Source organism: Vombatus ursinus, unplaced genomic scaffold (genome assembly GCF_900497805.2).
Source record: "Vombatus ursinus unplaced genomic scaffold, bare-nosed wombat genome assembly UNPS02004691.1, whole genome shotgun sequence".
In the NCBI taxonomy this organism is placed as follows: domain Eukaryota; kingdom Metazoa; phylum Chordata; class Mammalia; order Diprotodontia; family Vombatidae; genus Vombatus; species Vombatus ursinus.
Window position 1 is genome coordinate 401,047 of NW_020944469.1, and position 13,603 is coordinate 414,649.

Below are 13,603 nucleotides of genomic sequence, written 5' to 3' on the forward strand. Positions count from 1 at the left end.
TTGATTTTCTTAACGCCCATAGTATTGTGCATTATAGTTATCTGGGTTCGTGTCATATCTTCCTCCCAGATTGCGAGCTCCATGACGGAAGAGACTGCATCTTAGTGAAACTTTGTGCTCTTCTCTGGGGGAGATACAATGTTAGGAACACAGCAGGTAATTAAGAAAAGTTTGCTAAACCAACTTGAATTGGTCAGCTCTAGAAACCAGTCCCCATGCATTCAGCACCGTCAGCACACACTGTGCCTAACAGTGGTGGAATGAGCATATTCCAGCTTGGTTTTTTCCCCTTTCGGACAGCAGTTGTGGAGCAAGGGACCTGCTTCGCTTGGTGTCAAGATTCCATTGTTACCAAGTTACACAGCAGAGTCAATGTTCGTTGACTGTCAAAGCCTAAATTCCGTCATTGGCCTTTCAAATAGCTCCTTGCCCACTCGTCCAGGGAAAGTCAAGTTTGATGTTGAGGGCACGGCTGGCTTTATTCATTTTGCTACCTGTGTGTTTCCTGGCTGTAGAGCTGTCAACAGAACAGACTGTTAAAATGAATCATGAACCCAGATCAGGAGTCAGGAAGCTTGGGGTTGAGTCTTGGCCCTGCCAGTGACTCATGGTATAACCTCAGGTCATTTCTCTCTGGGCCTCAGTTTCCTCACCTGTAGAATGAGGGGTTTGGCTTCAGCGATCTTTAAGGTCCCTTCCAGTTCTGACATTCAGTGCTTCTGAATGACTCTCCTTCCATATCTTATCTAGCGCCTTTCCAAAGCTCCATGTGAACGTGTTAGAAAGGCATCAACTAGCTAGTCCCTATCTATAGGTACCCTTGCTCACATTCTCCCTTTCAAAATACGCATTGTCCTTTTCTTGCCTCCTAATCTATCAAGTTCTCCCTTTCAAAATGTATGTTGTCCCTTTCTTGCCTCCTAAGCTTTCTCTCCCACCCACTTTACCTCTTTCTCACCACCCCAGCCCTCTTGCTCCTAGGTCAGTAGGATAAATAATAATTATGATGATAAGAATAATAACAATCCCTGTATAGTGCTCAGTAGTTTTCATAGTATTTTACCCCCATGATCTCATTTTGAATCAGAATGCATCAGACATGGAGGCTCTCCACTGCAAGTAAAAGATGATCAATTTTAAATGAGGGGCATGGGTTAGTTGGAGGGGCAAAAGGGACTGATAGTAGTGGATGTGTGAACTGTGGCACTAAGCAAAGAGACTTTGTTTCTTTTGGGACTGGGTTGAGCGGACAGCACTTGATGCTTGTCCCCCAATTAAGGTTGTTCAGCCCTAACTGGCTCATCCCCCCAAGACTGTTCTGTGTTCTGTGACGTAAACTCAAAGGGAAATAAATGATCAAACTAAAATACTCAATGAAATCCAAAACACAAGTCACATGACATTAGCATTAGGAAATTAAATACTCCAAGAACATAGAAGCCAGAGAAGACACAAACCAGGATGAAATGTTTTAAGCAACAATCAACGCACTTGGTTCATCATCAACATGGATTTGATGCCGATATTTAGAATTTTCCCCAGGTTCTTAGAAAAGATATAAAACGGAGATACAAAGGATCAGCAATATAACTTTGCACTTTAAATAATCTCCAGCTACAGAGTTTGCTTTTAGAAAACAGAAACTTTCAAAGCAGCTGTCTCATTTCCTTGAAAAAATGTTCTTTAAATGTGTACACTCAAGTTCCCATACTGGACTTACCTGGTGTGTTTTCTATATTCTTCTAATATAACTCAACTCTTCGGCAAGGAGAGTGAACAAAAAGGTCTCATCGCCTTGTCGATTTGGTCCTGTTTCTACACAGGACTTTAGTGTTTGTTTAGCAGTTTAGTGTGTGTGTGTGTGTGTATGTGTGTGTGTGTGTGTGTATACGTGTTTGTGTTTGTGTGTGTGTGTGTGTGTGTGTGTGTGTAAGAGAATCCTTTTGAGCTGTAAACTGTGGGGGTGCATTTGTGAAAATGAGGTCAGTCAATTTGGCACATTGTTAAACCTTGTCCATAAGTTTTGGTAAATTGGTGTAAATGAACAACCCAGCTTTCCCCTAGAACTAGAGCTGTTACCCAAGGAAGTAGGGTTGGTTAATAGCAGACCACTGGAATGTTTCTTGTTAAATCAAAGGGGCTAAATTCCCCAAACACTCATAACCCAATGCTGAGAAAGAAGGAAAAATGCTTCCAGTCCAGTCACTTGTTCATCAGTTTGGCACAATAATTTTGTGTTTCTGTTGTTGCTGTTTTCCTTTTGGGCCATAGTGCATCAACTACTGTACAACTATCTGACTCATTAAAAGTTTTTCATAGAGAATCCCAGGTTAGGGCTTGCGTTTAAAGAAGTATTCCCACAAAGTCAAACTCAATTTCAGCACTTACATGTCAACATACCACAAGGCAGATTTTGAAAGAAACAGAAAACAAACATCAAATGTTTTTTTTAGAGAATAATAAGTCTTGTCTTCCAGCACAGGGCAATCCTCAAAATGCTGTTTCTGCTTTAAGAAGACCATAGTTTGAATTCCCTGCAGAAAAACAAACTTTTCATGCCATCATTGTTAGCTTTCATGGATGTCCCACCACAGTATCATCTATTAATGTTAACTTGGCTGTGGTGGATGCTGAAGGATGCAGGCAAAGATATAAACAGCAGAGGGGGCCACAAAGCACTCAACTTGGCCACATGCAGCTCAGTGAGGGATGAGCTTTTAAATGTCCAACTAAAGATCTTTTCCATTGAAGCCATTTTGGCTTTTGTGTGTGTTCATAAACTTTTATTTTTTTACAAAAGGTGGTTTCCCCCCAAAGTCTTTCCCTTTTCTAAATCATTAAGAAGAGCACATCTGATTACTGTGGGGTTTTTTCCCCTCAGAAAATAAAAAATAAAAACTGAAGCCAAAACTGGAGGGGGAAAAAAAAGGAGCCTTGTTGGTGTTTAACACCAGCTGAGTCAAGAAAAAAGAATCTTTTTTGTTTGTTTGTTTTTGGGGTTTTTTTTGTGTTTTTTGTTTTTTTTTTTTTGTTTGTTTGTTTTTTGTTTTTTTTTTTTTTCCATTCTTTCTAGGTAGCTTGCAAGTATGAGTACTTCTGGTGCCCTTTTTCCCTTTCTTTTCCTTTTTAATTTTGTAAAAGGTGAGAGGGGGAAAGGGGATGGTCTCTTTCATGCAAACTTGTTTTTGAGGAAGGAAAAAATATGGGACTGCAGGCTTAGCAGGTAGTAGGAAAGGTAAGGGTGTATTTGAGCCATTTTGGTACAGTATTACCTCAGTTTTTCGAAAGTAGATGTCCCAGCTGAGTCCTTGAGGGCTGCGTCCCGCTCCTGACGTTTTCCCTTACAATTCTCATCCCTCAGGGTTTTTGAGCTGGATTTGTGACGGTATAACTTTTTGTGTGTTGGTCCGTTATTTCCTAAAGTGCTCAGGTTACTATAGTTTTTATCCAAGAAAGGAGAGTGAATGTCTGTGTTGTACCCTGCTGTGTTTGCCCGGCCAGGATCACCTCCAACTGTTTTCCCACTGCTTCTGCTCGAACACTTGGGCGACCTGTGGTTCTTACTGGCTCCCGGTGAGCCACTGTTGGCCTTTTTCTTGGACTCTTGTGGTGTACCAGCCAAGATTTTTAGGGTTTTTAACTTCAGGCTGTTGGACTCAGGGGAGCGGTATATGTTTGGAACTCCATGATGGCTTACTGGACCCCAAAGGGGCTCCATGGAGGCCATCATGAATCTCTGCACATCAGCCATACCAGAAGCAATGTTGGACAAAATGTTAGAAGGTTCTTCAAATTCTCTCTGGTCATCATCCAGGAGGCTGTTGGCATTGCCCATGCCCACATCAGTCCAGCCTGTGCCACTTTCCTTCCCCATTGCCCACTCCCCAGAGAACTCCTTGTGGCCTGTCATCTTCACAGGGGCTGTGGAGCTGCCATGGTGTGCGCACCCTGCCAGCAGCTTTCCTGTGGCAGCACTGTTGAGCTGACCACATCCTCGGATGATGCCAACTTGAGTTTTCTCACCATTAGCCATAGCTGCTGCATATTTTCCTTTCCTTGTTGACTTGGGGGTCTGGCGGGAGGCTTTGCTGGGTGACTTTTCAATTCCTTTATTGTTGGCTTTAGAAGTCTTTTTCCTGGTGCCTTTTGGGGAAGAGCTTTGGTTTATAGCCCCACTCTTGCTGGGTGAACTTTTCTTTTTCGATTTTGACACTTTGCTACTGGTGCTAATTTGACCAGATGGCTCATTAAATGTTGACAGGCAAGGGTTTTTTTGGAGTAGGCCGACAGAGTCCTCATCATTGAACATATGGAACTGAAACTGATGATTACATAAAGTAAATCCATCACCTGTCTCATCTTGGTGTGGAAGGCTGCCACAATCCCACTTGACCTTCTCTCCATTGCCCAAAGGGCCTGGGGTGCCCTCTGGGAACACCTTAAGCACCCCTAGTGTTTTGCTATTCTCTGAGCCTGTGATTTGTGGGGAAAGGCTAGGGGTGTCTGGTGGGGACATCTCGGAGAGAGATGAATGGCGGAACTTGTCTGGTGTGAAGTTAGAGATGTCCAGGAGGTCAGTGGACTCCTTGAGGGGGGTGATCTCATCAATGCTCTGCTGGATAACCAGCTTGGGGCTGCAGTGAGCTAAGAAGTCATCATTGATATCCTCGTCACCCTCCTTCTCACAAGACTTCAAGCTCAAGGAGCTGTAATTGCTTGAGCTGACTGACAGCGAGCCCACAGAATCAAAGCTAATGAGCCGGCCATTGTCTGTGTTGAGCGTGCCCCGATGGAAAGGAAAGCAGCCCTCTGCATTATTGAAATGGCATGGCTGATAGGCATCATCGGGTGGCAGCTGGTTGTCCTGCATGTATTTAGTGGGGTATGGGTGCTTGCTGCTCCCCATTGAGCTATACATAGTAGCAGAGAGGTTATCCCCTGCTGAAATTGCTTCAGAGCCACCAAACTTGCCTGAGAGGGCCCCACTTGCCTCTCCTGGGGCATCAGCCACAAAATCCTGAGGGCTAGTCATAGCTTTGTTGGGCCACACACTTCCAAAGGAACTTGCATCCATTTTGAGGGGATGGGGTGAGTGCTGCAGCTCAGACTCAGAAGGTGGGGAGAGCACACAGGTCTGTCCAGTTTGGAGAGATGTGAATGCTTTTTCTGGTTGGGCAAGGGCAACAGAATGCTGTCCAGGGGGATGGTGGGTGAAGTAGGAGATGGCAGTAGCATTTGATAAATCTGATGCATCTAACAATGTCTGCAGATACCCTCCAGGGATAACCGGTACATTGGTGGCAATATTAGCAGATGGCAGAGGCGTGTCAGGCGAGCAGGTGGCTGGTAAGAAGAGAGAATTTTTAGCAGTGTTATCTTCCCGACAATCAGATCGATGGGAGCTATCTGGGGCTCTACGAATGTTCTCATTCTTGAGACTAGAGCCTGCTTCTTGGCCTTCTAGGGCTGGATGAGTGGCTGCCTTACTGCTTTCTTGCACAGCTTTGTTCTTCTTGCATTTTAACCTCGCTTCACTTTTATATTTGATTCTGTGGAGCACTTTCCTCTCTGGCCCTTTCCGGAACTCTCGGTCTTGTGATCGGCTCTTCACTGAGTCAGGACCAGACATGTCATTTAAATGCAATTCACTGGCACAGCTGGAGGTAGCTCTAGCCCCCGTATGAGGTGCGCCTTTCGGGCTTGCATCTTCTTTGCTGCCACTGGCTTGCTTCTGATCACAGGAGAAGCAGCCCTGTTTGTTCGTCGACTGTTCAATGGCTTGGATTCTCTGGATCCTGTGCCGGTTAGCCAGTTTGCACTTTCTTTTCCGAGGAGGAGGTGGGAATGGGGCCTCGAGGCCATTCAGGTGGAAACTTTGCTTGTGGCAGAGAGTGGATCTAAGGGAATCAAGGAGATTCTGCTGTTTCTCTTGCCAGAAGCCCTTCAGTGGGGCCAGCCTGGCATACTTGTGGAGCAGGTCCTCACTCAATGTTACTGTCATCTCACTGGCATCCACCTTACTCAGCTTCACCAGCATGTGCTTCTCACCCTTGAACCGATTGATAATAATATATTTGATAATGACTGGAGGCTCCTTGCGGGGTACTTTCCGCCTCTTCTTGGGGCACCACTCATCATCATCTTCCTCCTTCTGCCCATCTGGCTGCCACTCCTTCTTCTCACACATCCTCTCACTTTCTATGGAATCAACATCATACAGGTAGTCTTCACTGTACCGGACTTTCCTTTTAGCCCTCAGTCCATAGTTCTGCTGGATGGTGGTGGAGGAAGAAGAGGAGCCAGAATGAGAATCACGGGTAAGATAGCGGCTACAATCCTTAATCTCCTTCAAGGCATCGTAAGAGGATTCAGTGCAAGAGCTGTCATCACTGAACTCCCCAGAGTCCTCTGCAGAGTTGGCAGAGTCAAGAAAGGGATTCCGCTTGGAATTCACATACTTGACCACATCGGTCCCTTTGCATGGTTTACTTAAGGCGGATACCCCTCCCAACTCCTTTTCTTCTTCCTCTACCCCCTTGTTCTCCTGGCCTCCAGCTTCCTGGTCTCTCCTTTTCCTCTCCTCTTCTTCCTCATCCTCCTCCCCCCAGATCATGCTCTCTGCAGGGACTTTGAACTGGGAGGTATCTCCACTCCGCTTCAGGCCCCCACCTTTAGTATCCCGCTTGGAGCAGCTGGTGAAAACACTGGGGAAAAAGTTGAACTGGGCATCATCTTGCAGGACATTGGTCTTGTCTCTTACGTTGTCCTGGAAGGATTCATATCGGATCTTCAGGGAGCAGACATCACTGCCCAGAGTTGAGTCGTCATCGTCAAACATATAGTTGTCTACATCCTCCTCTGAAAATAGGTTGACTGACAGCTCATTTTTTGAGCAGAGGTCAAGGAGCTCAATCTTGCTCTCACTAATGAAAGATTCAAAGTAGCCCCATTCCTGATTAGAATTTGAAAGCAGAGTTTCCTCACCATTGCATTTATCCAATAGCAATCCCTCATAATAATTTTTCTGAGTAGGGTCCTCTGAGTCACTGTCAGATTTCTCTGTGTCTCTTTTGTCTCCTGCCCTAGATTTATGCAGAGGGAAGCTTAGGAGCTGGTCAGAAAGCAGCTCATCCCCATATCTCATGGTTTCTCCTGTGTTCATACAATGAATCCCAATATCAGAGACTGAACAGGTGTCAAAATCCCTATTTATATCACCTGCTTTCAAGCTGATACCTGGCTCTGCATCGATTCCATCCTTGGACTCAATGAAGCAGCCCAAGCAAGTCCGACTTGGCTGCATAAGGCAGTCACCAGTAAGGGCCGACATGCCTCCAGGTTCCATGATGGTGAGTGGAGCTCTCTCACAGTCCCCCGGCAGTGACCATGTGTTCAGGCCCTTGGCTACACTAGATGTAAGGGCAATGGCATGCACAGAAGAGTCATTAGAAGAATGTTCAGGTGCATCGGTCAGTCTCAGGGGAGATGGAGGACTTGGTAGGCAGGGCTTCTTAGAGGTTAGAGGCAGAAGGCCCCGGGTAGATGCCAGAGTCTCTTTGGGTGTCAGGGTCAGGGTCTGCAATGTCGTCGCTGCCAGTTTCACCATCAGATCCTGGTCATTTGAGCCTGGGAGAGGGGGAATAAGAGAAAAGAAACAGAAGAAGACAGAGACACAGTTAATGATTTCAGCTCCTTTTGTTTCCTTTTCTTCCCTCTAGTAGGTTATCTACTTTTCTATTCCTTGACCTACAGAAATCCAGCCATTCTCAGCTTTTTTATCCCTCAAAGCAGAAACCAGAGTCCTAGAGAACAGCCATTCCAATTAGCTTTGAAAACTCCAATAGTAAAATATAGCCCTCGTTGAAGCTCAGCTTCATTTTCTTCTAGGGGCAGCTAGATCTTCTTGAACAATTACACGGCCAGAATTTCAGGACAGGGAGAGTCAGATGGGCTTCCTTGTTCTTTTGAAATGTGAGCCTCTGTCCCATAACTTCACTCCTATGGTATGAGGCTAGTGCATTTTTCCAAATGCTTGGTGGACATCACTACCTGCATGTCACACCAGCACCTCAATTTTAACATGTCCAGTAATGTAAATCATCATCTTTTGCCCTTAACCATTCTCTCCCACTCCCCTTAAAACTTCTCTACTTCAGTTGAGTACACCACCACCCTCACAATTTCCTAGGCTCCTGACCACAGAGCCATCTTTGATATTCACATTCTCTCTGTCTCCCCTGCCCCATAGTGGCCAAGTCATGTTGAATTTATCTCTGTAGTATCTCTAACCTGTGTCCTCTTCTTTCTATTCCTACTGCAACCATTCTAGTTCAGTCCCTTGCTATCTTTCCCCTGGACTATTATAATGGCCTCTTGACTGGTCTCCCTTACTCCAGTCCCTCCCCTCTCTAATCTATCTTCTACACACTTGCCAAAAGAATCTTCTTAATGTCATGGATCATGTCACTTCCTAGCTCAACAACCTTAAATGGTTCCCCATTACCTACTTAATAAAATATGAACTCCTAATGTGTTGAAATCCCTCCCTTCCTTCATGACCCAGTTCAGGTGCTACCACCTCATGGCATAGCATGCAACCAAATTTGTTCTAGATTGTCAAGTATTAAATAGGTGACTGAAAAGCAGTCATTCAGTTCAATATGACAAGTTCAATAGATATTAAGTGTCTTGTACTTGGTGCTAGGGATACAAAGCCAATGATAAAACAGTTCCTTCCCTCTAACAGGGGTGGGTAACCCGCAGCCTCCAGGCCACATGTGGCCTTCTAGGTCCTTGGGTGCGGCCTTTTGACTGAGTCCAAGTTGTACAGAACAAATCCTTTCATTAAGGGGATTTGTTCTGTGAAGTTTGGATCCACCCCTACAGGAGTTCACATTCCATCTGAATAAGAATGGGGGACAAAGAGTAGTCCAATCTGGCCATTCTGGACAACTGCCATCACTGGAGTTTGGAAGAACAATCAATATCCCTTCTATCCAGGATGGTTTGAGGAGGCAGGGGACAAGGCTGAATGACCCCTGAATGACTTGTCCAGCCTGACTTCTTCAATGCTTTTTATCCCTCTAAGAAGCAAGATAGAATTACAGTTGGAGAAAAATCCAAAAACTGCATTTGGCCTCTTTTATTAGAGTCAGAGGAATGGCTAGAGAGCTAAGCATGAAGCCCTGGGGTTCAAGTCTTGCTTCAGACACAGAGTCCCTGTGGCTCAGGACAAGTCACTTCACTTTGCTCTTTAAGATTAGAAGTTGCTGAGCAAGTGCTGCCCCTCGTTGGTAGGGGAGAAGGGTTTGCCTCATCCAGGTGTTCCTCATACCAGTGAAATCACAGGTCCAATCCCTGTACCTGTCTTTATGAATAAACATGTATTGGTCCTTGACTTAATATTTTGCCATCTATTGATGGCAATTATGAGTAAAAGAAAAGTACGAAAAATGATAGCTGTGAATGGTGGGAAAATGAATAGATTTAGAGTCAGAAGACCAAGTTTGAGTATTTGCTCTGCCACCTAGCTATTGACCCGGGGTAAGTCACTGCCTCTGCTATGTCCCTAAGGCACTTCTCAAAAACATTTAGTGGCTCTCTGTTGTAAACTCTGATTTTTAGCATTCAATGACTGTGAGGGACTGTCTGATGTTGGCAGCTACCAGGTTGGGCGCTGTGGCAAGGGTAGGGTAGGATCTGGGTATTTTGGAAGTGGAGGCAGGGGCTGTGGTAGGCAGAGTCGTGTGTACTGGGATGGGCTGGATACGGAGAAGCCCTGGGGCAATTTGGGCAATGCTTTGTGAGATAAGCTGGGTACAAGGAAGTAGCTGAGCTTGAGCTCCTGAGGCAAGGGGCGGTGCCACGTGGGAGTGGGATAGCAGAGGACTGAGTTCCCTCTGCTTAGTCCCCTCCCTATATGCAACATCATCCCCAGATGCCTCTTGTGACCTTCCTGACTTCCTGGGTCCCTTTGTGCAGCACTGACCCAGACCCCTCCTCCCAGTGTCTGAGCCTGACTTCCTAGGTCACGTACTCTTGTCTATGCGTCAATCCCAGATGCCTCCTTCCTGTATCCAATCCTGGCTTCCTACGTCACTCCCTCCCCCTTGGTGTGCTAAACTCAGACAGCCCCTTCCGGTATCTGACCCTACAATCATTGGCTAGTAAGCGGGCTGGGGAGGAGGGGCTAAGTAGGTACTTAGGAACAAGCATGGTCAGATCACACGTGCGCTCTCCCCTGGCTCCTGCCCTGTTGCTCTGGCCTTGCTGCTTGGGCTTGCTATGATGGCTTGCTGTGTTGGCCTCTGAATAAAGCTCTGGTGTTGGCGCCTCCCGATGGCTCGTCTCTGTGTGGTGATCCGGCTGAGTACCGAAGACCCGGGTGTGGGTAAGACTCTGGTAGTGTACTCCTTATAGAAGGAGTGGGCACTGGCGCACGGCTGGCAGAAGGTCGGCGTGCGGCCAGTACAAATGACCTCCATAATTTGGCTCTAATTTACATGTCTAGACTTATCTTAGACTGCTCTACTTAGTGTATTATATATTCTAGGCAAACTGGGCTACTTGCTAGCCTCTGTTCTCTCCATGCCCTCTCCTGTTTCTTTGCCTTTGCTCATCTTGTCTCTCCTAGATCATTTCTCTGACTCCTGAAGTCTTTTCCTCTCTTCGAGGCCCAATTCAGAAATTAGCTTCCTCATACAACCTTCCCTGCCCCCCTAGATCTCTCAAATAACACTTTGCCTGTACTTTTCCTTTGCACTTATCAGACTCACCCTTGCATCAGAGTTATCTGTGTACTTGCCCTCCCAATTAGACCATAAGTTCCTTGAGAACAGGATCTATTTCATATCTATCTTTGAATCGCCAACATCCAGCATTGAGCCTTGCATATACATGTTCAGTGAAATGAACTGGAGTAGGACTTGAAATAGTCCCTGAAGGTTATGGAAGATTTGAATAAATGCAGAGGAGTTAAGAGAGTATCCCAGGTAATGACAGGTGAACGGAGGGAAAGGGGTGATTTTGCCACTTACTGGCTATGATCTTGACCTCTTCTAGGCCTTAGATCCCTCATCTATAAAACAAGGAAGTGAGACTATATGGTTTCTAAAGTCCATATAGGTCTATGTATCTTTGAATTAAAATCATGCCTAGACAATTCAATAGGTGGAGTAAGTAGACTAGTGAATTGGGAGTCAAGAGACTTGACTTATGTGACCTTAGGCAAATCACTAAACCTATTTGGGCCTCTCTTGTGCAAAAGAGAAAACAAAACCAGTCTCCCAGAGCCTAGGGAGATTAAAGACAGAGGGAAATGTTCCATATACATGAAAAGATCTATAGCAGCACTTTTTGTAGTAGCAAAAAAACTGAAAACAAAATGAGTGCCCATTGATTACTGCTGAACAAATTGCGGCACTTAACAGAAGATTATTGTACTATAAGAAACAACCACTATGAAGAACTCAGAGAAACTTGAGAAGACTTGTATGAATTGATGCAGAGTAAAATAAGAACTAAGAGGATGATATACATTAACATCACAATATTGTCTCAAGAACAAAGGAAAATGACACTAAAAATACCAAAACACATATCAAAGCAACAATTAATTTTGACTCCAGACTGCTGCCCTCCTCTTAGCAGTGAGGTGGTGGATTACCAGTGTGTAATGTGGTATGTACTATGATACATGGTCAACACATTGGTTTGTTTTGCAAACAAAACCAACGCTGCAAACTTGCTTTGCTGACTGAAACATATTTCCCAGCAACTGCACCAAATCCTCAAGGAAAAAAATTATCCCCATTGACAAGGTGGCTATCAATTCTGTTTGACTAGAGTATAGAGTAAATTAGCAAAGGGCAGGACCATCAGGAGATCTTCTGATACATTACAAATTTTCCTCCTACCTCCCACTCCAATTACTGAGTCAGACTGTCTGCATGGATCACATGCCAGAATTGATGGGGTGATCCAAATATGTGTTTCTTCCCCTTGTGGCACACCTTTCTCTATATCTTCTGAGATGTAACTGCTAAGGACTATAGGACAGTGAATAAAAGAAAATTGAGCTGAACCCTACCAATGGGGTGGGCAAATTATGTCAATAGGAAGCTTAATGAGGAAATTCAGCAGTTGGTCACATATCCTCTGCTTCTCCAAGAAACTGGGGATGCACAAATAGGTTGGGAAGCAGCACATAAGAGATCAGACAACCACATAAGTGGCTTGGTTTTTTTTTAAGTCAGAAGGAATTTTAGAGCACATCTAGTCCATTTAGGCAAGTAATTTGCCTAAGATCACACCGATAATAAGTAGAAGAGTGATATGGATCAATGAAAGTGTGTGAGAAGGTACTATCTTCATTTGGGACCAATGAATACCCTTTAGAGGAACCATAATAAACCTTTATTTGAAAGTTGCCTAAAGATAAGCGTACAAGTCATGGGATTATCTACAAATTAAATGTAAATTTACCCATGTTTCTCTCTGCTTGGGAAATTTTTCATCAAGAGCAGAGTACTACCAAGATGGACCTAGAAGCTCTATGAATTTGGAGAAAAAGAAGTTACAGGGCAGGATTGACACCATCAGCCTAACAACTACTCACATTTACACAGGTTTTTAAAGCTTACAAAGTAAATTAGTGCCAGTATTATTACCTCTATTTTTCAGCTGTGGAAACTTAAGCTCAGAGAGAAGACTTGCCCATGATCACACAACTAGTAAATACCAAAGCTGGAATTCAAATCCAGCTCCAATTGCTAAAGCCAATTCTCACAATCCTTTCACAAATCCATGCTGCCTCTGGTCAGTGACATCTTGGCCTTCTAGTCCAATTAGCAATATTGGCCTATCCCCTCTCTCAGCTCTGCAGCATTGCATGATGACAAAAAACCCCATGAGAATTTAAAGGTGAGAAGTGAAAAAAAATTTGTCTGGGGAGTGATGAGGATGGGTGGTTCATAAGGTTCTCTTACCATTTTCTTTCATCCCATTAATCAGCCTGATTCCTCCGTCCTCTGAGGCAGATTCCTTATCTTGTTGGTCATCCATCAATTTAACCTTTTATTGTTTCAATCCATACCCTGCTGCTTCTGTCCAACCTGCATGTTTCCAAACAAGTAATTAGAGTCATTCAAATTGGCTGCAAGAAGCTCATAAAGCTGAAAAGAAAACAAAAGGTTCTATATAAAACCTGGAATTCAGGTGTCCTCCAGATTGGGCCTCATTATCACTGTGCTTTCAGATACCATAGTGGCTACATCAAATCAAGCTGGAGATTCAATGTCCTTCCCTCACACACTCTGGGGCCTGATGCAACCTGCCCAAGCTTAGGCGAGGGCTCAAGCTCCTCTATCATGTTACAGTTGACAAAATGCTTTCCCTCTACCTCCCTTACAGCCTCTCTATGAAATGGAGGTTCAGAGAGGGGAAGGGACTTATCCAAGATCACACACTGAGTTAGTGGCAGAGCCTAGGACCCAAAAGGTCCAGTCCATTGGCCTTTCCACAATATCGTACGATCCTTCAACCTGTCTCTCTGAATCTAATTCTGCAAGCTCAATCCTGGGGAGATACTATGCCCTAATCAATG

The 13,603-nt window shown here is 44.7% G+C and overlaps 1 protein-coding gene across 1 annotated transcript; it reads right to left on the bottom strand.

The window, feature by feature from the left end:
* Positions 1-3,268: 3,268 nt before the first annotated feature.
* NEXMIF (neurite extension and migration factor) lies at positions 3,269-13,069 on the bottom strand. Its single transcript, XM_027839378.1, has 2 exons — positions 12,987-13,069; positions 3,269-7,626 (listed from the first exon to the last, which is right to left on the bottom strand). Exons 1-2 carry the CDS (start codon positions 13,060-13,062, stop codon positions 3,269-3,271), a joined length of 4,434 nt encoding a protein of 1,477 aa, XP_027695179.1. The 5' UTR covers positions 13,063-13,069.
* Between the last annotated feature and the right edge of the window lie 534 nt (positions 13,070-13,603).

What these genes read in the sequence shown, in the direction of transcription:
- NEXMIF (XM_027839378.1), bottom strand. Translation starts at nt 13,062, where the DNA reads ATGGATGACCAACAAGATAAGGAATCTGCCTCAGAGGACGGAGGAATC. An exon ending in TAATGGGATGAAAGAAAATG is followed by an intron (nt 7,627 to 12,986) that starts GTAAGAGAACCT and finishes CCCCTCTCCCAG; the next exon opens with GCTCAAATGACCAGGATCTG.